Here is a 26,946-nt window from a genome sequence, read left to right as displayed (position 1 = left end):
AACACAAGTTTCCTCCCTAACAGGGAGTTTATATTAGGTTGGTGGACGATCTCAAATTTTGTAAAATGACACGGCCCCAGCCCCCCAAGCCAGCTCCTCAGATCCTTCCTTTCCCCCACCCCTCAAATCGACCTTTTAAACATTAACCCAAGAAAGACCTCTTTGATAAAGTGATGGAAATCAGGAGGAAAAACAGCAGCTCTCTCTTGGGAAAGGCTTGTTCAGGTTGCTTAGGGACCTGTGATTATACAAGATCTTTTCTGTTTTCTTCCAGAAACCAATTTAATGCAATTCGACAGAAAAGAACTCCCCTTGCAGCCCAGGTAGGTAGGTAGGTCACGCTTCCAACCCAGAAAGAGGCTGAGAAATAATCCCCTCCCTGATGGAACTCCACTGTCACTCCAACAATGAAGTCTTTGTGACTCACAACAAGACAGGAGAGAGGAGGAAGAGGCAAAGCTTTTTTGTGGGTTCTTTGCTGAAATTCTCAAATTCATATTCAACTCTCAATGATTTGGAGCAAAATGCCTTTCAGGACTTATCTGCCCAGTCTCCATGCTGATTAATTCACATGCTCCTGGAAAACAGAGCTCTGATGGTTAGATACTGATGGAAAGAGAGATTCAGAAATAGTGTGGTAATTAAGGAAACAATGGACATTGAAAGAGTAGACACACTTTCTTGCAAATGGGATAGTTGTGAGCTATGGTGGTTTCCCAGGATGGGGGCTGCACTTTTCCAGGGGGTTATTATTATTATTATTATTATTATTTTTTGCTGAAAGGCAATTTGGTACAGTGGAAAGAGAACTTTTGGAGTCAGAATAAAAATAGTGTTATATAGCTTCTGAAAGTTTTCAAAGCACTTTACATATGGAATTTGATCTTCACAACCCTGGGAGGTAGGTGGTGTTATTATCCCCATTTTCAGATGAGGAAACTGAGGCTGAAAGAAGTTAAGTGACTTACCCAGGGTCGCACAGCCAGCAAGTATCTGAAGCATGATTTGAACTCATGTCTTTCTAACTCCAACACCAATAGTCCACCCGTTATGCCACCTTGCTGCCTCAGTTAGAGTTGAGTTCAATTCTCACCTCCTTCTCAGTTTACCTCCCTGGGCTTCAGTTTCCTTTTCTTTCAAATGTGTGGTTTGGGTTAGATGATTTATGAGCTCTTTTCCAGTTTTAGTTCTAGGATCCTATGACCCACAGTCCTGTCAAGATGGTGCCATGAACTAAAATTCCACTCAATTCAACAAATGCCATTTATAGAGCATTATATGAAGTACTAGGGGAGAAGTAAAGTTGGACTAAAAATGGATCCTTTTCCTCATGGATCTGAAAGTCTAGTAGTAGGCTATGATGTGGGCATAACTAAATACATGAGAAAAAAATCCAAAGTGTTATGTGAGGGCTGAGAGGGAAAAGATTCCCCTTGATGAGATTAGAGGAGGGTTCATGCAGGAACTGACTCTTAACTGGAGTTTAAAGCATGATGGGGAGTAGGAGACAAGGCCAGTTCTAGCATAGGGGATTGTATGAGCAGCACCGTGGAGAATTCACAGGCAATGCTCAGGGTACAGAGTTGTCCAGGTTGGCTAGAACACAGAGTTCCTATTGGGAAGTGGGGAGAAATATGTTAATTGCTTACGTGGCTTCAAATTTTGATGTTTAGAACCTAGGTGAATGGATGGCTAGGGGGTCACAGACCATGAATATTATAGACAAAAACTTCTCCAGGAGAAACAAGAAGAGAGAGCTGATATTACTCTCTGTTTCTCAGTCATCTGGTGAGGACTTTTCTTGAATTGGTCAAGTAGGGTCCCTTCCTTCCCTTTTAATACCATCTGACATTCTACAACTTAGTGTATTGAGGTATCTGATTGTCTCAACTGTTTAGCATGGAAATCCTATTGTACAACATTCTTAGGCCACATGATAAGTTCATAGGAAAGTCAGAATTCCAACCTACAACCTGCAAGTTTTTCATCTGTGGCTTTTTGGAGTCTTACCTTTTCCATTGAGGTCATGGGGTATAGTAGATAGCGGACCAGGTTTGGAATCAGGAAATAAGTATTTGTAAAGTGCCTACAATGTTCTAGATTGTGTGCTATTTTACAAATATTATTTTATTTAAGCACTTTTACAAATATTGCTTCATTTGACCCTTTGAAGTAGGTGCTATTATGATCCTTATTTTACAGTTGAAGAACCTGAGGCAGACAGAGATTAAGTGACTTGCCCAGGGTCGCACAGTTAGGAACTGTTGGATGTCACATTTGAACTCATGTCTTTCTTACTCCAGGCCAGGTACTCTCACCACTATGGTACCTAGCTGCAAGGTCCTCAATCCCCTTCTCTACCTAATGGAATCCTGCTTCTGGCTTATGGCAGAGAGTCATACAGTAGGCCTTTATCATTCAGAAGCCCTGAATGGTGTGGAGTTTGACAACTGGAAGGTGACTAGAATTAAAGGGACTTTCTAAGAAAGAACTAAGGTGCTAAGACTTTGATCCTTCTAGCAAGAGGAAATGTATTCAAAGATTAGATCTCATCTTAGAATGGAGGCACTTTGCTTGGTTAGTTTTTATTCATCAGACTTTGACCAATGTAGTTAGTGGTTACGAACTCTAAGTTATTAGCCTATCTCTGTCAATGTGAGATTTAAATGTTGCATGGAGAAGACCAAAAGAACCTAGAAACTACCTCCCTCAGCAAACACTGGATCTCCTTGCCAAACAGAGAGATATGGCAGCCAATGGCAACACTAGGACAGGATGTCAACTTGTTGGCACATGGGGAGCACTTAACAAATGTTTTCTTCATTCATTTATCCTCAGAGTACAATGGTAGAAGATTGTGAATGTCATCACCTTAAAAATCAGTGAGAAGCAATGGAGGGCAAAATGAGTTTATAGAAATCTTGATGAGAGACACAGTGAAGTCAGATCATGATTGAGGCATTTAGAGATGAAACCAGAAAGAGGAAAATGAACAGATGGACCCTGGGCCTGGGGTCACTGAGCTAGTAAGCGTTTGATGTATAATTCAAACCCAGTTAGCTCCTGATTGTAAGTCCAACACAGTTTGTGAGGGGAAGGGTGGAGAATAAGCATTTATATAACACCTACTATGTGCCAGGCATGGTGCTAATTGCTTTTTTTCTTTACAAATATTATCTTTTTTTGATCCTTACAACAACCCTGAAAGGTAGGTGCTATAATTATACTCATTTTATAATTGAGGAAACTGAGGTAAACAAAGGTTAAATGATTTACCCAGAGTCACACAGCTAATAAATGACTGAGGCTGTATTTGAACTCAGGTCTTTCTGACTCTGGACTGAGTACTCTATCCACTGCACTAGCAGCTGTTTCTAACTTTAAAAATTTATCATGCCACCTCTTATTATGCTGCATTGATTCTCATAGAATCTTTGGACTTGTACGCAATGGGTATGCAGAAAATACATAGTTATGAGCACATAATAATGATAATTATATCAATAATATTCAAATAGTGTTTGCTATATGCCAGCTCTCATTTGATAGATGGAGAAACCGAGGCTCTGCATGGAGAAGTGACTTACTTATGGTCACTCAAGTGATAACCATCTGGCCCAGGATCTCTGATTCCAAATCCAGGATTCTTTAATCATTTAATCCTATCACCTTTAGTTGTGAAATTGACCATAATTTTTATATAATCTAGTTATACATTAGCTAAATTAGATAATAGAAGAGGAATCATTTTGATATCTTCAGAAGAAATGTGCAATATAATTGGAATGTACAATTATTTCACCATTTTTTCCTCTATTTCAAAGTTTGAAGAGTCAGATTCAAGGAATTATCTTTACGAAGCCTCTATTCGAGGAAGGAGCCAATCAGTAGGTCAGTGTTTTATCTTTATTTCTTCTTCTCAATATGTCCTCCTTGAGGGACAAATGCAATGAAAGACCTGGCTTCTTTATTGTTCCTATTTTACATTTGGTGGGACTGAGTCAGGGGGGGACCAAGTGATGGAAAGAGGAATAAGCATTTAAGCACCCTTTCCATTGAGGACTCTATGTTTTTAGTGATTTAGTTACAATGTTAAGACAAAGATGACTCTCATTCAAGTAAAGAAAAAGTGGAGGCTCCTCTTTCTGAAGTAGCTATTGTCACTTTGCATTTTTTCTACCAACCCTCTGCTTCCAAACGCCAGAATTCAGACATTCCATAATTTTTGAGGTGCTTGAAATTTAATTTGTGAAATAGATGAGAAAGATATTCTCATCCTTGAGCTTTGAATGCTCATTACTCCTTTGCCTTCATGTTTGCTATTTGACATAAATAACACGATTGGACAAGGGCTGTCATTTTTAAGAGGAGAAGCTTATATCTCATTCATTTTATGGGATCCTTTGTACAGACTTTTATTTGCCTTTGTATTTTGAAACATTGACCCATTTGAAAAGGCATTAATTTTAAAAATAGTTTATAAGTGTACAGGGAATAAAAGATAAAAGATTAAAAAGATAAAAGATAAAACACATATGGATTTAAGAACATATGATAGGGACTGGATCTGACGTCATTGGCATGGGGAGCTCCTGGCAGAAGAATTCCCTCTCCCAAAGCAGGTTGGCAACTTCCCTGCCAATTTAGTCCTAGAGAGTTGCCTAGAGCACTGAGAAAGAGCCATGTCCAGAGTCACACAGCCATTATGGGTTATAGGCAGGAGTTCTTCTTGGATTTGAGGCTGACTCTCTATCTAGTCTTCCAGAAGATCCTGATCACTTATCAATATTTATGAGCATAATCACATCAATTAGTTTTTTCCCCAATTAAAATGTGTTTAGACCAGAGTTGCCTATGGGCAGCCTATGGATGGCATGGGGCTGCAACACTCCCAAGTGCAGCCAGAATTAGATTAAAATCTAACTGGGAAATTACATTGGGAAATTTGATTAAAATGTAATTGGGAAATATTTAACAAAATAAATAAAATATAATAAAACATAGATTATGTTACATTTTAAAATGAAGTCAATATGTGGCCCTTGGGAATCCTTATGTATAGATTAGTGGCCCCTATTTAGATTTGACAGCACTCATTTAGACCATTTGGCTCATTATAAAAATAGCATTATAGGACCTTAAGGGGGTAGGGGAAGGAATTTAAGAGGTCAAAAAGTCCTTCCCCCTCCCTTTGGAAAATCTTGTGCATAAACCAGAACAGAAAGATAGTTATCTACCCTTTCCTTTAAAATCTCCATTGAAAATGAACAAGTTGCTTTGGTGATGAGTTCCGGTGGCTCACCATTCTTATATAGCACTCCCTGATGAGTAACTTAAATACTTCCAACTGTAATCTGAGCTTATTCCCTCTTGTCCTGTTCTCAATAGATATGGAGGATAGCTTTTAACTGTGACTCACTTTTTTTTTGAGATCACCCAGTGAGTAGAGGCAAAATTAGAGTTAGAACCCTTAGTTTCTGGCTTCCTGCAGCTTAGTCCAGTCCCCTGGGGCCATGTTATTTTTCTTGACATAAAAGAAAAAAATATTTTCACATAGGCTGACAATAACTTTGTTCTCTGCCTTTAAAGTGTGGGCCTGAGAGAGCGCTTCATTTTTAACTCTGCATAAAGAACAATATACAAACTTTAAATGAAATATTTAGATTGTGAACATCAAACAAAGCATCAGCATTATAGTTTTCAGTTTTTGTACCCCTCATGATGGATGGCCATGAAATTTTCTGTTCCCAATGACTCTCATTTTCCTGAATAATATTTTCCAGGAAATGATGAACAAGGGCATTTTGGGAGGAGGGTGAGGGGATGGGAAGGGAGAAGAACTTTTAAATGGGATTTTATAACTGATCTGTTTGATGTCTAGTTGAGACTTCTTAATACTGTATCAAGTTGTGAGGAAGAGTTGAACATATGTACAACTCCTGCCAAGCTTTGTCAACGGAATCATCTGCAGCTTGTATATTTCTGGTTCTTGTCAACTGGGATTTGGATTCCTTACATGGGAACTTGACCTTTCAATTGCTTGGAAGAGGTTAACCTTTGCTCCTGAGTTACTTTGAGCTTTGCAAGCCTCTCTCCCTGCTTTGGAGCATACACTGTGAAATGAACTGAGGGACATTATTGGTTAACTGTTTTAGCCAGAGCCCTGGTGGAGCTGGGCTCTGTTTGAGTTAACAATAGCTAAGTTTAGCCCAAGCTAAACCTTGATCTATTGTGTTTATATGAAGCGATGCATTCCAGAAGTCAACTATTTTTTGATTTGCAGGTTCTTGCCCTCATGAATGCCTAAATGGGGCTTTCTGTTCTGCGGCTGGTACATGTGACTGTCAGATATTTCAGGCCCTTGGGGAAAGGTGCCAGATTGGTAAGTTTCAGAGATATGCAGGGGAATCCAATTTCTTAATTGAGGGAAAATTGATGGGATAGTTTGCTATAGTAGCATTCATCCATAGAGCTACATGGCAATCATAATGTAAATCTACTGGAAACTCTTCAATTCGAGCTGGGCAATTTAAGGTAATTTAAAAACCAATGTAAAAGAAAATAGATACACTTACCTTCCCATTTCTCCATTCTATTTTCACAAGCTGCTCTTCTACTTTAGATGGAGCCAAGGCATTGAGTTTGGGTTCTCACTAATTGCCTACCTAAATTGTTTTTACAAATAAGACATTATTTAGAGCCAGTGACTGATCATGACCCCATAACATGCTCATTTGTCATTGTTTTGAATGATTTGGGGGAGGGGAGGTTGAGATTCTGAGCATGAAAGGAGCATATCATTGCTAAATGAAAAGGCTAAATTTTGTAGAAGGTCAACCTATTTGATTAAAAACAGCAGTATCATAAGCTTACTGTCTCAATCTATTCATTTTATTTTTGTGAGTGGCTTATACTTAGAATGGTTAGTAGATCTGAGACTTATTTTTTGTCCCATTAGTGCAAATCAAAGTGCTGGAATCTTTTTTCCTGCTACAAAGGGAAGGTTTTATGGAGAATGGGCAGGGTGAGGAAGAGGAGTAGGGATGGAAAGGTCCTCTGGTCTAATTCCCTCCTTTGACAGATGAAGATCTGGAGCTTAAAGAATCAATCACTAATGAACCAACATAGAGTGCTTTTGTGGTAGCAAAGACTGGGAAACAACATCAATGCACATTATGTTATGGAATGCTCCTAAGAAACTATAAGAAATTGTAAGAAGTTGTATGACATGATGAAGCCAATGAATACAGATCTCCTGACTCTCTGGCCAACTCTCTTTCTATACGACCTGATTGTCTCCTTTCCTTAGTTCCACCCAAGTGAATAGGAGTGGTACCCAGGAAGGGGTAGAAGTTGGGAAATGTGGTAGGAAAAGTAGTAAGAAATGTGAGGTCATACACAAGAGGAAGAAGCAGTACAGATAAAGGGTTTCTTTTATTTGAATTTATTACAACTTGATTTTATAGATTGCTAAATTCTACATAAATTTCTTGAATAATACATATTTCTTATGTCAATTTAATTCAAGATATATTTATTAAGCACTGACTAGGTCACAGTCACTGGGCAATGGGAATACAAAGACAAGAATGGAACAACCCCTGCTATTAGGGAAGCACGCATTGTTTGCATTTGACTAGATATTGGAGAAATCTATTATTTCATTGACAATCCTTCATTTCTTGGGGTTTGCTTCAAGAGCTCTTGTTTTGGAGTCAAGATCTGGAATGCAGCTCCAATTCTACCATCACTCACTGCACAACTCTAGGAAAATCCTCTTAACATCCTGAGAATTAATTTTTCTCATGCATAAAATGGAAGGATCATAGGATTATAGATTTAGAACTGAAAGGAGCCTTAAAGGACTTTGAATCCAATCCCTTCATTTTACAGATAAGGAAACAGAGAGTTTAAGTGATTTACCCAGAGTCACACCGCTAGTAAGTATCTGAGTTTGAATTTGAACCTGAGTCTTTGTGACTCCAAATCTGGGTGGGCCTCTCAAAGGCTCCACTGGATCTGCTTACTTCACTTTCCATCAGTTTTTATCCATCTTCCTATGCTTCTTCATATTTTTCAGCTTCATCTTTTTTTGTGACATAAGTATTTCATTATGTGAACATATCACTTATTGTTTAGCCATTCCCCATTGACAACACCTTCCTACTCTTCAACATCATGCAAATCCTATCAAATAATTTTTCATATACATATATATGTATATATGTGTGTATATATAAATATATAAGCATATAATATGCATATGTAATATAATATATTATACATGATAATATATTATATAATATATGTACATAATAACATAAATACTTGCATATATTTATATGCACACATGTATATACATAAATATGCATATATTTATGTGTGTATATTTCACATATATGTATGTATATGTACGTGTCTGTGCATATATGTATATATAATGTATAAGTACATCATATGTAAATAAACACATATAATATGTAGATGTGTTTATATAGCATTTCCATTTTACTTTAAGGTTTGTAAAGCATTTTATAGATAAAATTTTTTCATTTTATCCCCACAATAACCCTGGGGGGTAAGATTTATTATTATCTCTATTTTTTGCAAATGTGGAAACTGAAGCAAATAAAGGCTAAATGACTTTTTCACGGTCACATGGATGATAAGTATCTGAAGCTAGATTGAAGCCACATCTGGAGATCCTACAATAGATGTTGCAATATTGATTATGATAATTGAATGATCAGAATTAAGCATGCACCTTTTAAAATGGGAAGCTGAATTGGTTATTCTTCTTGCAGAAATATGACCATTTTTTGGATCTTGCTAATTTTGCTTTGTTTCCTTCAGTACCTAACACAGGTAAGGAGAGAGATGGAATCTGCAAAACCTGGGGGCAATACCATTTTGAAACATTTGATGGCATCTACTATTACTTCCCTGGAAACTGTTCTTACATTTTGGCAAAAGACTGTGCCCAAGAACCCCAGTACACCGTTTGGGTAGGTAGCCCAGGGATGGAAGTAACTGTCCTTAAAAAGATCTTGATGCATAATGGAAAATATAGGATGATGATAGCATCTTGAAGTGCTTCTAGGTGGTGGAGGATACTGAATGGACTAAGTCAACCTTTTAGTCCAGCCTGAGTATGGGAGCAAGGGTGAAGGAAGGAGAATATTTGGGTGGGAATGCACTTATCAGGCCACCCAAACATACTCTGCTGCCACTGATTTTTGAAAATCAGTTTTTGTTAGGTGATGCATCTTTATCCTTAAGATATATCATTTGAGTATTTTTTTTGAAGTTTGGAGAGAGTAGGGTGAATGAATACCTCACTGTTTCTTCCTTCTCACATTTCCTCTTCTTCCTCAGTGATACTTCTTCCTTCTACATATTTTGGGTGTGTGTGTGTGTATGGGAGAGTGGGGATCTGGAACAGTCATTTCATTCATGGGGGGAACTCTCAGTGTGGAGACTCCTTCCATTGATGTAGATTGGCTACTCCCCTATAACTTATAGTTCAGAGAGTTGACTGAAGCATAGAGAGGTTAAGAAATTTGCTTTCTCCTCTTTTAGAAAAATCAAATTAACTCATGGTTTATCTGTTTTATTCATTGTTTTTGAAAAATCAGCTCAGATTTGTTTGCCAAATAAACACTTTTAAATATTTAGTTTTGTTTATCTCTTCCTTGATTTTCAGAATTTCAGTTTGTGTGTGCGTGTGTGTATTTGGGGGTTAAATGACTTGCCCGTGGTCCCATGGCTTGCACGTGACAGACAGGACTTGAATAATCTTAGTCTTCCTGGCTCCAAGGTTGACTTTCTATCCATCATTCCATACTACCTCTCTTCTAAGTTAAGCCTTTTCATCTTTATTCTTATAGCATTACCCTCTTTAGATAGAAAGCTCATGTTGATGGAAAGGGAGTGTATTTCATTCAGCACAGATGTACATGGAGATTACTTGTACATGTTGAAGAAGCATTTTGAAGCCATGGAGGATTTAAGAGCTGAAGTTTCCCACTGTCTTGATTTGCTGAAACTTTTTTCTTTTTCTCTCATGTCTTTGTTTGGAATAGCTCGAACTCTCTCCTCCTCCCACATGCAACAAGAGATTAATATATGCAGATGGCATAGTTTTGATAGCAGAAACAAAAGAATGATGGCAGAGGAGGGAGACAAAACAGGTGGCCCAATGACAAAGGAATGGAAATAAGTGCTGATAAAAGGAAAGGAGCCCACACACTGAAAGAAGTCAGAGAGGCTTTTTAAAACCACAGTAACAACAGAAAGAAAGGTCATTAAATTCTTGAATCCCAGGGAGGAAATAGGTCATGTTGAAAGTTACTAAATGGAGTGTAATGACTCAACAGGATCACGAATCTGTCTGCATCTGTGACACAGACAGGGCTGGCTCCAGGAAAAAGAAGTAGGTAGGAAGACTTTGTTTGTGTCTAGTGTTCCTATTCTACCTTCCTGGACTTCTTCTTCTACGGACCCCACCTCAGGTGCTCTTTTTCCACTGGCCTGACCTTTCTCATGCTGCCCCAGATTCCCAGGGCTTAGTGCCACCAGCCCTTCCTGCTTGCCCTTTGTTTTTTACCTGTCTTGCTTGGTGCAGTAAGTCCTGGTTTTGGAGTCATTTGGAGAATGATCTCTAAGTTCCCTTTCAGTTTTAAATCTGTGATCCTATGACCCCGTGTCTCTTTTACAGCTAAATCTAGGATCATATGATAAATTGGGGCCCTAGATACCTTGCCTAGCACAAAGTCTATAGGTAATAAATGCTTATTGATTGAATGATCAATTCTTCACACTCAAGTTCAGTTACCACTTACTAAGCTCCAAATAAATGCAAATAACTGTGCTGGATTTTTTGGAGAGAAACACAGATACATCAGATATGCCCATTGCCCTCATGGAGCATACCATCTAGTAACGGGGAAAAGACAAATACACAAATAATCATAACTCAAAATAGAACAAGATTCATGAATGGAAAGGGCTGTGATGGGTAATGCCAAACCTTGGCTTTGTCTTTGACTTTGCTCTTTCTCACACGTATCCAACCATTTGCCAAAGTCATGTCTTTCTATCTTCATGATATTTTTATATTCCTTCCCTCCTTTCTGTTCTCATTGCCATTACCCTAGGGCAAACTCTTGCTACTGCTTCTCTGGATTACTTTTTAATATCCATCTAATAAAGCTTCTTTTCCTCCTCTTTTTCCCTTCCAAGTCTGGCATATTCAATGCCATAATAATCTTTGTTACAAATAGACCTGGTCACGTAACATCGTTTAATTCTTCTCACTATCCACTAAGAGCCAAATGACACCTTCTCCATAAAGCTATCCCTAACCACCTCTGTTGGCAATCATCTTTCCTCTTTCATATCTCAAACAGCACTTCATTATGCACCTTTATAATGAATTTATTAATGAATTATTGTGTATTATATATAGTTACTGGTATTGGATCTTATCCCCTTCTAAGACTCTAAGTTCCATTAGGGTAAATTTGTGTCTCTCTTTTACCTAGCATAGTAGTCTGCGTGTAATTGTTCTCATTGTTGGGTAGTTTCAATAGTGTCTGACTCTTTGGGACCCCATTTGGGGTTTTCTTGGCAAAGATACTGGAGTGGTTTGCCATTTCCTTCTCCAGCTCATTTTTACAGGTGAGGAACTGAGGCAAACAGGATTGATAAAGTGACTAAACCAGGGTTGACCCTCTAGTAATCGTCTGAGGATGGATTTAAACTCAGGTCCTCCTGACTCCAGGGCTAGTGCTCTGTCCCCTGCACCACCTCGTTGCCCTCCATATACAACAGGTGATTTAGAAATGTTTTGTGAATGTTAGGCTCAAGAAAGGATTATATTTATGTATTAAGCTTGTTACAAACCCTAGTTCTTTTTTCTACTTTTAAGAGATGCTGTTTCCATCACGGTGGTTTTGTTCATGGAATCTCAGATTCTCAAATGGAACTTTTTTTTTTATTTAGTGAAGCTGTATATGCCACCTTCTACACTTTTTTTGTTTTCAGTATGGACCTGTGATTTCATTAATGTAGTGTACTCTCAGTATGGAAACTCTATTCCCTACACCATTGTAGATTGGCAACATCTAGAATTCCATCTCTTTCTTTTCATACTCTTGCTCTCTTCCTGCCCTCTCTCTCCCCTCCTAATATTCCCTTTTCCATATTTATGTGTGTGTGTATCTGCAAATATCTCTATATACTCATATGCGGAGTATCTTACAAGTCTTAATGAAATTTTAAGCTCTTAAAACTTAAAGCTGAACTAAGACTTCTGGGAACACCCAGATATCAAAATTACCTCTACTGGGGAAAATCAGTGCCCACCACGCAACTTCTAGTCTCAGACTCAGACAGCTGCCTGGGTTACTGAAGGGTCAAATGGCATGACCAGAATCACCCATCTAGTAAAAATCAAAGGCAGAACTTGAACCCAGGTAGTCCTAGTTCCAGCTCCTATCCTTAATGCACTATGCCATGCAGACTTCCAAATATCCTTGGCTGTGCTCAATTCAAAGCATATTTTATGATCCTCTAACAAGTGACATCAAGTTACAAACATATTGTCTGGAGCTCAGTAGAACTACTTGTTTCCAATACATGATATGGGGCTTTTGAGTTCTAAAACCCAACATGGGTAGTTTCAGGTCTTGAAAAGAAAATGGTGCTATATAAATGTAAGACCAAACAATGCTGAAACCAACCCAATAAGGCTTGAGTCACATATCTATATCTATCTATACGTATATATGTGTATATGTTTTACCAAACCAATTCTCTTCACTGATTTCTAAGCTCAAGATAGCATCTCCCTAAATTTTCCCTGACATTTCAGTTAGAGAAAGCATTTTCTCTTCTGTTCTAACCTTTCCATTGGTAAAGTAAGCAATCCCTAAGTGTAGTTATATATCATTCGTAAAGTGCCAAGAAGTAATGGGACTGTGGAAATGCAACTCTGGTCAACTTATGTTTTTTTCCTTGGCTCCCATCAACTGTGTTTATTTTTCTCCCTTCCAGGTTCATAATAGTCCTAAGTGCACTGGTTCTGTGTACTATTGCCATCGGTCAGTCAGCTTGTTCTTTTCAAGCCAAGAAGAAATTCTCATTTCTGGTCATGAAGTAAAGAAAGATGGAATCAGGTATGATCTGATAGTCACTCAAATGAAATTTGCAATGTAATTTCAAAGCAGCTCAAAGTGCAAATGAGTTTTTGGGAATAAGAAGGTAGCATTTCATCTTCTAAAATAAACCTAAGAATTTACCTACTGAGAAATTACAATAATTTAACAGAAGCCATTAAGATGTAAATTCCTTTAATTCGGGGACCATCTCACTTTTGTATCTGTATCCTCAGCACTTAGAAAGTGAGGAGCTTTCAGTCATTCACTACAGCATCCTGTCTCTCTCTCTCTCTCTCTCTCTCTCTCTCACACACACACACACACACACACACACATGCACACAGAGCACTGTCCTTACAATCATTTTAGGGATGAGGAAAATGAGACAAAGAATCAATGACTTACCCAGAGTCACATAGTAATGAATCAGAGTCAAAATTTGAATCTAGCTCTTCTGGCTCCAAGTTCAGTACCCTTCTACTATACCTGATGCCTCTTAGGTTTTGGGGTGGAGGGAGTACAGCTATAGACACGTATAATACAATTATTTCTATAATTATTATCATCCTAGCAAAAGATCTTGTTTTAAAATGGTTAAAAAAAAGCTCCCCCAAAATATACTTTACCTCCCTGGGTCTTGTTTTCCATATCGTGAGATGAATTTAGCCTAGATGTTCTCCAAGATTCTGTATAGCTCAGAAAAAAATTCTATAATTCAGATACTAGCATTAACCTGTTAGAATATTGAGATTAGATGGCACGGGACACTCAGCAAATGAACTGCTAAAGATTCATACTCAGCTACCTGTTTTTCTGTGAAGTACTTAATGTTATTCAGTACAACAAGCATGTATTAAGATTCTCTATGTGTGAGGCAGTATTAATACACGAGAGGGAAAAAGTTCTTCTCCAAAGGAGTGCTGGGTGTCATACTGTGACCCTAGGAGTGTTTACCCTTCCCAAATTCCCTGGGCCCCTTCTTTGTGCATGTGTGTGAGGGGAAATGCCATGTTTGATGGGTTTGGATCAAATACTCAAGCGTTCTGTGATTCTTTATCAGTGGTCTATACTGCTTAAACATAGCTATATTCAGTTATCCCCATTTGTTTCTTTTTTCCTTTGTAAGACACAGATTACTTTGGGTAATAAAGGTGGATCTTTCCTCAATGGCTACTACTATTAATAAAATCATATCACAGAATTAAGGGGCAGAATGTCATAGCAGCATTTTGGGTAAATAGCTGGCCTCAGAATCAGGAAGACTTGGGTTAAAGTCCAGCCTCTGCCATGTACTACCTTGTGAAACTGAGCATGGTGCCCCAGGGCCTATAAATTGCAGAGAAAATATCCGACCACAGTGGGAAAGGAAGTCTTTTTGCCATAATCTTCCTACAGCAATGAAATCATAGTTCCAGTAAAAACAAAGTATCATAGTGTAGCAGGATTTTAGCACTGTCCTACCCCAGAGGTGAGGAACCTGTGGCCTCAAGTCCACATGTGGCCTTCTAGGTTCTTGGGTGCAACCTTTTGAATGAGTCTAAGTTTTACAGAACAAATACTTTTCTTAAGGGGATTTGTTCTGTGAAGATCAGCTTCAGTCAAAGGGATGCACTTGAGGACCATCTGGCCTTGAGGCTGCAGGTTCCCCACCCATGACCTAGGCTAAATGGGGTGATCACTTTTCCCTCTCCTTACTCCTACTTCATTTGCCTTATTCATTCTTAAACTGGGTTCAAAGGTAAAAGAGGTTAATATTCTGATACTTTCATTTTAATTACTAAAATTGCAACATCTCTCTCAATAATTAATGAGCTCTGAGGCCCTACCTCAGTGTGCCAGATTTAAAAAAAATATTGGAGATACCTCTTTCCCCAAAACTCTGTGCATTTCTCTATATGAAATCCCTTGATTTCCTATGTTTAATTAAATAATATCAGTAAATATCAATTTAATTAAATATCAAGGCTACTGTCTATACTGTTTATTGTTAGTACAACAGACAATAAAACAAAGACATAAATAATTGTTTGCAATCTGTGACCTATGGGAAATATCAAAGCCAAGTCACCCCTAAAAATCATTACAACTGCTGGCTTCTCTTTATACCTGGAAATGTAATCTTGCACTTGAGCTTTCTCAGGATTGCTGCCAACATCTTTTAAGAATTCTTTTTATAAATACTTCTTCACAAGATAAAGATTTTAAACAGTTCTCTTAAGAAAGTTCACTTCATCTTTGTGTACTCCATTTAATCTTTTTTTAAGCCACGATAATCTTTTAGAATGTCAGTTAAAACTCTCAGTCTCCTCACAGACTCATTGTCCAAGATTCCATTGCCTCCCGAGGATACAGTAACTATCTCTAGGCTCTGTGGGCGAGACTGATGTTACAATGGGATTATGGATTTAACACTGTCAGGGTTCATAGAGATCGTAGGATGCAGCCCCCTCATCTTATGGGCAAGGAAGGGGAGGTCTAGAGAGGATAACGTACTTTCTCAAGGTAAGTGTCTCAGGTGGGATTCAAACCTGTGTGTCCTGGGCCAGGCCTGATGATGTGCCTCATTAAAGCTAAATATCACTAGTGGCTTTTTTAAAGGATGCAAGTGAACCAGTTATTAAGGTTATATCATGGATGAGTGTAGCTCCTCCTGTCTTCCTTATTCCCCAAATGAAAGCAGACTGTTCCTTGTGACAGTAACCTGCACAGAATTGGGGAATTGGGCTTCTAGGTTCTATCTCCCCATTCCTTCTGACTAGTTGCTTTGACCTCACCCCCACCAACCAGAATTTCGCCATTAGTGTTAGGCAATTCCATGGCTATACCCACTTGCTTTCTTAGTTCTGCTTTATGGCCCATAAACCTGGTTTACTTATATACCATTTGGGTGCCAGAGAGTCTATAGTGACACTCACCACACCAAATCTTCTCCATCTCTAGGGCATTTTCTGCTTAGTGTGTTAATTTCCAATAGGGCATGTCAATTGACTGCCCTATTATTCTACTCAGCATCTTTGGGTCTTCCTGAAAATCTTCCTGAACCATAACTCCCTTTGCTGGCCATCACTGTCCTATGATATATTGTCTCTATCATTTGAATGTAAGCTCCTCGAAAACAGGGACATCTCACTTTTGAATCTGCATCATCATTAGCGCCATGTTTGGTACATAAAAGTGCATAAATAATGCTTTTCATTCATTTATTCATTCATTCACTCATTGATTGATTTACTTATTCATTCACTCATTCATTCAATTATTTATCTTCATTTATTCTCTGCACCATATTACTTCTTACTTTTAATAGAGCACCTTCCTCACTATCATCCTATGAGGAAGGTGGCAAAAGTTTTATTATCCCTGTTTTAGAGATGAAGAAAATGAGATGTAGAGACACAAAAGAGTCAGTCAGGATTTGAACCCAGACCTCTGAGTTCATTGCCCTTTTAATACACCTTGCTGACTTAGGGAGGGGGCAAAGGACAGCTTGAGACACGTACTACCATTGCTATATCAAATATTATTTCAGCAAATATTGCTGAAGGTGTCAAAGGTGCTGAAGATATTCCTGAGAAGATGCCGTCAGATTCATCCTCCGGCTGCTGGGCATTAATGACATTTTGGAATATCCTGCAGCTGTAGAGGAGGTTCTAAAGCACTTTTAAAAATACACAGAAGAGAGTAGAAGGAAGTTTAGAATGGAACAAGGACAGGCTAGTTAGTTTGGACTATCATGTTAAATTGAATTATACTTTTAAAAATCCCAAGTTATACATAAAAGAGTCACAGTTTCATACACATTCTTCTTTGTAAATGGAAATGTTTATTTGTTGATTTTACTAAATTTATAATAAAAATATTTTTTAAATAACGGAACTTCCAATGTCAATTGAATATTTGCCCCAATGTGATTTTGTTGTTCAATGATGTCCAACATTTTGTGATTGTATTTGGAGTTTTCTTGGCAAAGATACTGGAATATTTTGCCATTTCCTTTGTCAGCTCATTTTATAGATGAGGAAACTGAGGCAAACACGGTTAAGTGAATTACCCAGGGTCACACAGTTAGTAAGTGTCTGAGGCCAGATTTGAACTCAGGGAGGCAAATCTTCCTGACTCTGGGGTTGGCACTCTATTCATTGAGCCACCTAGCTTCCCCTAATGTGAGGATAGGTAGATGACTATGTGAGGTCATTATCACTGACTTCACATCAGAGTTCTTAGGAATATTTTTGTTTTATTTTTCTAGGTTGACATTGCCACAGACAATTGGGCATGTTTACATTGAGAGGCTCGCTGACTACATTCTGGTGAAAACAAACTTTGGCTTTTCATTAGCTTGGGATGGCATATCTGGCATTTACATCAAGTTGTCTGAGGACCACATAGGAAAAAGCAGTGGTCTGTGTGGGAATTATAATGGCGTGCAGTCTGATGATTTGCAAATACAGCATGGTAAGTAAAATGCCTAGAACAATCGAAATATGCTGGGGACTTGAAGTAGGTAGGATTTGAGCTGAGTCCTGAAGGAAACTGGTGAAGCCAGGAGGTGAAGGTAAATAGAAGAGCATTATAGTCATAGTGAACAGCCAATGAAAAGGCAGAGTTGGGGGACTGAGCATTGTCTGTTAAGAACAAGTAGGTCTGGGTCACTGAATCAAAGAGTACATAAAGGGGAATAAAGTATCAGAAGACTGGAGAAAGATAGGAAAGGGCCCGGTTATGAAGGGCTTTAAAAGCTAAACTAACAATTTCTTGTCTGATCCTGGAATTTATAGGGAGCCACTAAGTTTATTGAATGGTGGGGGAGGGGGTTGACATGATTAGACCTGACCTTCAGGAAGATCAAGGTTGTAAGTCTGGGAGACAGAGAGCATGGTGGTTCTCTTAACCTTGGCACCCAGTAAGTGCTTAATAAATGCTTGTTATTGTTGTTGATGGTGGTGGTGGAATGGTAGGTCAGCAGGAACACATTTGGGGCATATCTGCCTATTTGGGGGAGAGATATTTTGTAGCCAGTCCCAGTAAGGTTATCTTAAATGATTGCAAATTGGTAGTTTTTTGGAAAAGTAGGGTAATATATAGAGGAATTCAAAGAAAATGGCGCAATAATTTGGAAAGACTTTATTTCCAGGCATTGATTATCTATTTGCTTATCCATTCACTTTCATCTGTGATGTACTGTGTGATCCAGCAGATCACGTTAATTCCCAATGTATTAGAAGTGATTATTCCCTAAAGTCTTATTTTAATTTTAAAATGATAAAAAGAAAAATGAACAATTTACATTTTGCCCTTCACAATAGCTCATAGAAAGGGGGTAAAATTAACCTGAAAACATAACATTTTACCTAAGTGGACTGTTGAATGTTTGATTACTTCAGTTGACTCAATGATCTCTTAAAAACAGAACCTGTTTTTAACACAGACACTAACATGAAGTGGTCAAAGAATGAAAGAATTGCTGGTGACTATACAGTAGTATGTCCACACAAATAAATGTATAAATGAAGATGAAAGGTATTGGCTTATCTCTTTAATAAGAAGAGCAGGGCTGGTCCGAAACAGGTCAACAGAAGTAGCTGAAAGGCTTATGGGTATATAGCTATACCCTAGCCATATGTGCTTAACATTCTCAAAATTATATTTATTTCTTTAGGTTAAAAAGCTATTATTACTAGATATCCTGTCAAAATGCAAATATTACACCTTAAATGGAAGATATTTACATATTATTAACATAGTAAAGTTGATTTGTTAAGTCCCTAGAAGTGAAGGTCCTGATGATGTGGGTCACAGCTAAGTTTTATAGAGGCAAAAGAAAGATTTGTGCCCCATTCAGCTTCCTACAAGATTTCTTCTGAGGAATCTTTCAGGCAGAGCAAGATCAAGTTCAAATCAGAGGTATGCCAAAAGTCATAAAACTCAGCAAAACAGGATAAATGAGGCTGTTTTTCCCCGTGGAATTTCAGTTCATGGGCCAAGCATGGTAGGAATGCTTATAATCCCTGCTACCCAGGAGGCTGAGGCTGTTGGATTGCTGAGTTAGGGAGTTCTGAGAGGTAAAAGGCTAAAGCCAACCAGGTGTCCACACATGCATGACACCAATATCGTGAGTTTTGAGGAGGGGCATCAGGCTGCCTAAGGAGGTGAGAAGAGGTCTAAGTCAGAATTAGAGTAGGTCAAAGTTTTAGTGGCCCTTGAATTTTCAGCGTGGCTGAGATGGGGAAACGTAGTCTTAAAAAAAATCTTAGTGTGTCTTTGAGTACTTGAAATCTGCTCTTCCAATCCTAGGGCACATGCCATACACACTTTGCTAGGTTTTCCTCTCTTCTTCTAACACAGATTTTAAGATGGAGTCATATCACCTCCCTTTCACCAACTCTTTGCACACCAGCCCTTCCAGGTTGGTGAGAATGCTATTCAACTCAAACCAATAAACATTTTTCAGGTACAAAAGAGGATACTAAGGATCAGGAAGACAAAGACATAAAAAATGAGATATTCTCTGCCCTCAAAGAGCTCATGTTACAACACATCCACCAACATGGAAATATGAAGTAATTTACAAAGAGAGAACAACAGCAAACTAAGGGAATTAGGATAAAATAAGAAGCCCCTGAGCTAAAGCTTTAAGGAGACTAAGAATTCTAACAGGTGAATGTGAGGAAGCAGTATAATTCGCTCATGGGGATGGAGCAGGACATTCAGTGCCCATTTGGGGGCACAACATGTAGGTGAGTTTGGTTAGAATTGTGAAAGCATAGAACAATGTGAATTAAGTCTAGAAATGCAGGGGCAGGTGGATTTTGAAGGACATTAAATGCCAATCTTCTTTTGTTTTGGTTGAGAGTTTGAGTGGATGCCTGGATAATTGAAGCCTCCATACCTCTATAACAAACTTGTGATTTTTTTCTTGAATTCTAATCCATTTCTTCTTTCCGCCCAAGTGGTCTATAGTATACGCTTATGACAATACAGCTTGTTGATCTCCAAATGTCCTCTACTGTACTTTGGTTCCTGGATTTCTACATATGATTATATCTTCTTAATAAAAAATTCTATTCTTTCCCTCCCTTTCCAACCCCTTTCCCCTTTCTTATCTGTCTTCTTTCTTTTGAATGAGATTTGAAGGTTTGGAGAACCATATTCCAGTCATGGGTCTTATCCCAGTAAATCTCAGCGATATCTATGAAATCAAACTTACCTCCCTATGTTATGGTGCCTAGTTCATCTTGCTTGTTTCCCATGTAAGCATTCATAAATTGACTCCTGAAGCCATGTATTTGATTGCTAGATCCTTTCCTGTATTTTGTCTCCTAGGAATTTTTTGTGTTTCTACAGTTGTTCTGCCGGGTAGTGCCGTGGTTAGATCTTTGAGCCTAGAGCTAGGAAGACCTCAGTTCAAATGTGGCCTAGACACTTATTAGTTGTGTGAACCTGGGGAAGTCATTTAACCTTTGGTTGCCTCAGGTTTCTCAACTGTTAAATGGAAATGATTCAAAAGCAGCTCCCTCCTCGGGGTGTTTTGAGGATCAAATGAAATAATATTTATAAAGTGCTAAAGTACCTGGCATGTAGTAGGTGCTATGTAGATGCTTACATCCCTTTTGCCCCCTCTTCTTACATTGTTGCTAGCCTCTGTGTTAACTTAGTGGATGAATGAGTAACGAGGGGATACTTATAGGCCAGAATCCCTGTTAAGTGCACAGTTTTCTCCCTCTGCCTTCCTTTTCAGCTTAAAGGCATTTTGATGAAATTATAATATGAGAAGTAAATATATTTTCATCTTATTAGGAGTACTTCATTTCTGATCGGGACTCTATGGTTCCTATACTTGTGGTCCAGTAATACGAACCCATTCATCTGGTCATTTCCCAAGGGATCAAGGGAGAGGGCTACTGTTGGCTTAAAAAAAGTATTTAGAGCTTGTCCAGAGAGCAGGGCATGGGAATCAGGGTAGGAACCACATAAACCTGATGGAGGGAAGAATTAGGGTGGTGGTACAAACAAACCCTGTTTGTGTGGGGCTTAAGGCGTTACTCAGGGAGGAGGACACATACAGACTGGAGGCTACAGTGGGATGTTTGGAACAATGAGTATCCTGTGTTATCAGAAATCAGAACAGATAAGAGAAAATGTGATGAAAGGGGCAAGTTGGTTTCCTAAAAAGAAAGTAGGAGGTAACTTCTGGCAACCTCATAGGTTACCTGAGTAAGGTCTCTCCTTAAAGCCTCCCTTCCCTCAACCCACCAATGGTCTCATGCAAAGAAATGTCTAGGTGTTAGGTTTGTTACTTTTTGTTATAAGAGGATTGGTATTCTTTCTAAATTCAGTCTATGCATTTTGATTAAATGCAGTTGGGAATGTAGTTTCTCATCTGTGATTTAAAAAAAAATATTGTATTTCTCCGCTTGTGTGTATCTTATGCTCCAGGGGCTGCATCACAAGAAAAAAAAAAAAAAACTAGGCTTTTCACTGTGTGTGTCCAGGAAGATTTACATTTTTTGCCAAGTGGAAATTGAATGTACCCTCTCCATAATTCATGCCTTCTGAGGATGAGGGCTGCGTACAAAATGATCCTCAAGGCCCCTTTTGGCTCTAAAATTCTCTTATCTGTGATCTGTGTCCCATAACAGGCATTTACATTTTGGGTTTTAAAGCAGCCAAGCTAATATTTATAAAGTTCAAGATGAGTAGCTTGTTGAAAAAAAAAACCAGCTTTTTGGTCCTTTTAATTAATTACAGTGAGAATTAGTGAAAAATATGTCACATATGCTGGAGTTAGAACTCTGGGATCTGAACTTCAGCACTTCTTGGTTGTACTGAACTTTTGTGGAACGAACCAGGCCTAGAATACATGGGGTACTAGGAAAGAAATCTTTTTGATTTTACAGTAAGGGTATTGAAACTTTTTTTTGTAGCAACAGGTGGTTTTGTTTTTAAAGAGAATGTGACGTGTAGTTAGACTTTAAATTAGCTTTATAGAATTATGAGAGGCAGGATGACGTAATGGACAGAGAGTTGACCTCGGAGCTAGGTCAAATTCTGCCTCAAATACTCATCTGCTGAGTGACCTAGGGTAAGTCATTTATCTTCTCGATGCTCTAGGAAACACCAAAGAAGGTGCTAATTTCCCTTGTTAGAGGGAATTCCTTATACCAGTGAAACCACAGAGTGAGTCCCCATCCTTCTTCACAGAATTAATGCAACTTAAAAGAGGAAGGAGGAAGGGAACAAGCATTTATTGAGCACCTACTGTGTGCCAGGCACTGTGCTAAGTACTTTACTAATATCATCTCATTTGATCCTCACAACTATTCTGGGATGTAGGTGCTGTTATTGTCCCCATTTTACAGATAAAGAACCTGAGGCAGCCAGAGGTTAAGTGACATCTCCAGGGTCACCCAACTAATATGGGTCAGAGGTCAGATTTGCACTCAGGTTTTCCTGGCTCCAAGTCCCATTTTCTGTCCACTGTGCCACAAGGCAGAAGTGTTGCCTCTGCAAAGAACCTAGAACTATGCTTTTTAAGAGGTATGTGGTCCAGATTTAGTGCCAGAAGGGACCACAGAGGTTATCCTGTCCAACCTCTTCATTTTATAGGGGAGGAAATTGAGTCCAAGGTCACTCAGTTAATAAATCTCAAAGGTGGAATTTAAACCCAAGGCTCCTGACTCCAGTCACTGTTCCTTCCATGACTCCCATGGTCATTCCAATGTCTTCGACTTTTTAAATGATCTCCAATTTATCACATAGATATCTTATTTATACATAGTCACTTGTCTCCTCCATTAGATGGTGTGCTCCTTTAGGGCAGGGAATGTTTTTACCTTTCTTGTATCTCCAGAGCTTAGCTCAATGCCTGGAACATAATAGGTGCTTAATAATTGCTTGTTGACTTGACTTGAAGTTGTATTTTTTCCACTGGCTAGACCTGAGAAAGAAGTGCTCCAGAAATCATAGGAGAAAAATATGTTCGAGGGATCCAATGTTCCTTCAAGTTCCCCTACTGAGGAGGTCCCTGAGTTATCCCTAGAGAGGAAGTGAAGATTTTGCCATGACTTTCAGGCCATGATTACCATTATGGTGTGGGGTTGGTAGCCTCTGTTTCTGATCTTCAGGCTGTTGGACTAGGTACATCCCTTCAGTAAGCTGGTGCTGTGTGTGTGTGTGTGTGTCCATGTGCGTGCATGTGTGTGTGTGTGTGTGTGTGTGTGTGTGAGAAAGAGAGAGAGAGAGAGAGAGAGAGAGAGACACACACACACACACACACACACAGAGCCATATACACACAGAGACACAGAGAGAGACAGAGAGACAGAGAGAGAGATGGGTGTGGGGTAAGGTTTGGGCAAATCTATAACACTATCAATTGTAGAGAAGGTATTGACCTGCATTGGTGGAATGAGTTTCCTCACAGGGAGTTCCTTAAGCCAATGAAGCCCCATCCCTATCTCCTAATAATGTGAAAATTTTAGCTCTGTGAGAGTAGAGATTGCTTCTTTCTTCATATTTTTATTTCCAGCATCTAGACCAATATCTGGCACATAGTATGCACTTAATAAATGCTTCTGGATTGATTGAATATAAACTTATTTTTAATTGGGAAGTTTTCACTTTTTTATGTTGAGAGAAAAGAGTCTGTATTTGTGGAAAATGATGCTGTTGAATGTTTTTGTGCAGTAAATGAAGTTACGGAAGATATTGCCATGTTTGCCAATAGCTGGGCTGTCCAAACCGCAGAGGATGCCAGGTGTATAGCTACTGCCTCAGATTTTCCCAGCCCATGCTCTACAGGAATCCATTCTTTTGAGGTAAGTTGCCTTTTTACCAATTATAACAATGGTATTTATGTAGTCATCAAAATATAGGCAGTTTTAGTGCAAACGAAATGCCACATTTCATTTAAATATTTAGTCCCTCCCAAAATTCTTGAACAAGATATTCTTAAGCTCTTTATATCAGATTTTGCCAGTGAGTTTTAGCCCACAGGGGTCACTCATTGTGACCTGAAGGTTACTTTTACTTCTTGAATGTTAGTCCATGGGAATATAAGATCTAGCAGGTCCTACCAAACTGGGGGAAAAAAAAAACTTTTGAAGTGTGGGTTTAGTGAAAGATCTGAAGACCAGTCTAGTGGAGACTTGGAGTCCACTCCAGTACTTTTTACTTAGTAAATACTTAAATGTTCATTCATTCATTCCTAAGATCTAGATTTAAATCGTGGGTCTGCCATTTACTAGATTGAACCCATAATAATAATAGCATGTTTATAGTCTTTTAAGGTTTTCATGGGACTTTCCATATATCATCTCCTTTGATCCTTACAACAACCCTGTGAGATAGGTGCTATTATTCTCCCCATTTTATAGATAAAGAAACTGAAGTTTAGTGACTTATTGTGGCTCACACAGCTTCTTGGAGTCTGAGGTAGGATTCAGACCCAGGTCTTCCAGACTTCAAGTTAACACTCTATTTCCTGTGCAATCTAGCTTCCTCAGGAAGATATTTATCTACTAAAGCATGGAAGGAGGTGTGTGTGGGGGTGCTGCTATCTGTTTTAGTGGAGGGGAAATGAACATCAATGGAATTAGAGATCTTTGATGTTATTAAACTTTGAATGAAATGACTTGTGAGAGCTTTGCTCATTAAGAAATCAGGATTTGTTTTTGCTTTGTTTTTATTTGTTTTTGGTAAGATTGTGAGAGAGATATGGCTTGGGGGGTAGAGAATGAGTCTTGGAGGTAAAGAGATCTGGGTTCAAGTTCCATCTTGTGGACAAATAATTTAAACCCTCAGGGTCCCAGGTGACTCTCTAAGGCTATAAATGGCAGGGCCAATTTACATGAGTGGATGTATTTCTCTATGTAGATGAAATCACAAATCCAGTTTTTTTTTTTAACAATGCTACAGGTTATTTCTGAGGAAAAACTTACCTTATAAATCCTGGGCCTTGTCTTATTTTTTTTTTCTGGAAAAAATGGAGAAAATACAAGGTACATTTTGTTAAGTGGAATTTCTTTGGAAACACATGTGATATGAAAGATGATGAGGAAACATGGGAAGAACTAGCCTCTCGCTAACCATTCTCTTCTTCTGGGCAGGTGATCTTCTTCAAGTGTCAGATCTTGCTGCAGTTTCCTTTCCTCAGCTGTCATGAGTATATTGATCCATATTCCTATATTGCAAGCTGTATCAATGATCTTTGCAAGTAAGTGTGGTGGGATTTTGGAAACCACTGGTATCAAAACTCAGTTTTCTTTAGCCAATGAAGAAATGTTCTTTAATATCCGAGTTATTTTCTAGTGTCTGTCAAGAAAAGAAGGAGGAAAGCTATGACAGGAAAGATATGACCATATCAGAATGATGTCATTGGGATGACTATGAGGGGTGGGTCGCTCTCATGGAGCTATTGGATAAAGGAGACACCATTTCTGTTTGCCTTGAGGCTCTGTCTTGTGGCCCATGCTTCCAGAGCTGTTCTTGTACTCCGTACAAAATCCTTTTATTAAGGGAATTTATTCTGTGAAGTTTGGATTCAGTCAAAGGGCCGCCCTTGAGGACCTAAAGGGCCACATGTGGCCTCGAGGCCATAGGTTCCCCACCCTTGTTAGGATTATGTTATACAAATGGAATCCAGTAATGTAGGGGATGGTAAATGTGACAAGTGATGCACTGGCTCTCGTCAGTCTCCCCTTTTCTAACCAGGTAAACTTGGTGCCTTCATGGATTGATTGATTGATTGATTGATTCATTCATTCATTCATCAAACATTTGTTTTCTACTACACATGGTCCTTTCCAATGTATGGCTTATAGTTGAGTAGGAGGATAATGGATATACACCAATAACTATAATACACGCTATTACATTCTACATTCTTTAGAAAATGTAGAACAAAGAATTTGTTTCAAGAAAGAGATGGTGTTTTATTTAGGCAATTAAGAGTAAGTAGGATTGCATTCGGTAAAGAATGGCAGAGAGGACTTTGCAGATGACTGGCATGGTGGATGTTCTGGACTTGGAGTCAGGAATATCTGAATTTCAAGACCTGTTTCAGACATTCACTACCTGTGTGACTATGGACAAGTCACCTAACCTCTCTCAGCCTCAGTTTCCTCATCTATAAAAGGGGGATAATAGTGGCACCTACCTCATCAGGTTGTTGTGAGGATCAAATGAAATAATATGTATACAGTACTGTTCAAAATTCTGTAATATCCCTCCCTCAATCCCCCACAAATTGTCTACTGACTAAAGGTCAAAACCATGACCTTACCACTTACCACTTCGACAATCTTACCAGTCTTATCTTCCCAACTTTACCTCATTCTACTCCCTTCCATGTACTCAATATTTCAGCCAAACTTGTTTTTTCATTGTCCTCCACACATGAGCTTTGCCTTTCCTATCTCCATGCATTTGCTTATATTATTCTTAGTGCCTGGAATCTTCTCCACCACTCTGTCCATTGAGTTCCTCTGAAAGTCAACTCAACTGTCACATAGTCCATAAATCTTTCTCCAGTCTTCTCAGCTGATAACAAACTTTTCTACTTTGGACTCTTTGCACCCCTCTAAAATGCTTATCATCTATTATTTACATATAGTATTTTACGTATATGTATATTATCACAAGGGCCAAGACTGTCTTATGTAAAACTTGTATCTTCCCCAGTCTTTAGCATCATGCTCTTCTTCACATAGTAGTCTCTTAATAATTGTTGAGTTTTATATTAAATTTTAATTAATACTATTTTTTTCTTTATATAAGATGTTAATTC

The 26,946-nt window shown here is 38.6% G+C and overlaps 1 protein-coding gene across 1 annotated transcript in view; it reads left to right on the top strand.

Annotated features, from left to right (window-relative positions):
* The window catches only part of OTOGL (otogelin like), a 194,270-nt gene that overhangs the window by 3,547 nt on the left and 163,777 nt on the right, over positions 1-26,946 (top strand). Inside the window, exons 3-10 of the mRNA XM_036761187.1 lie at positions 275-323; positions 3,825-3,891; positions 6,284-6,382; positions 8,854-9,005; positions 13,057-13,178; positions 17,410-17,615; positions 23,847-23,977; positions 25,268-25,374. Of these exons, the coding sequence (XP_036617082.1) occupies positions 275-323; positions 3,825-3,891; positions 6,284-6,382; positions 8,854-9,005; positions 13,057-13,178; positions 17,410-17,615; positions 23,847-23,977; positions 25,268-25,374 (933 nt within the window). The remainder of the gene's footprint in view (positions 1-274; positions 324-3,824; positions 3,892-6,283; positions 6,383-8,853; positions 9,006-13,056; positions 13,179-17,409; positions 17,616-23,846; positions 23,978-25,267; positions 25,375-26,946) is intronic.

Source organism: Trichosurus vulpecula, chromosome 5, assembly GCF_011100635.1.
Source record: "Trichosurus vulpecula isolate mTriVul1 chromosome 5, mTriVul1.pri, whole genome shotgun sequence".
NCBI lineage: Eukaryota > Metazoa > Chordata > Mammalia > Diprotodontia > Phalangeridae > Trichosurus > Trichosurus vulpecula.
Note: the sequence above shows the minus strand (reverse complement) of the source record. Positions and strands in the feature narration are given on the sequence as shown.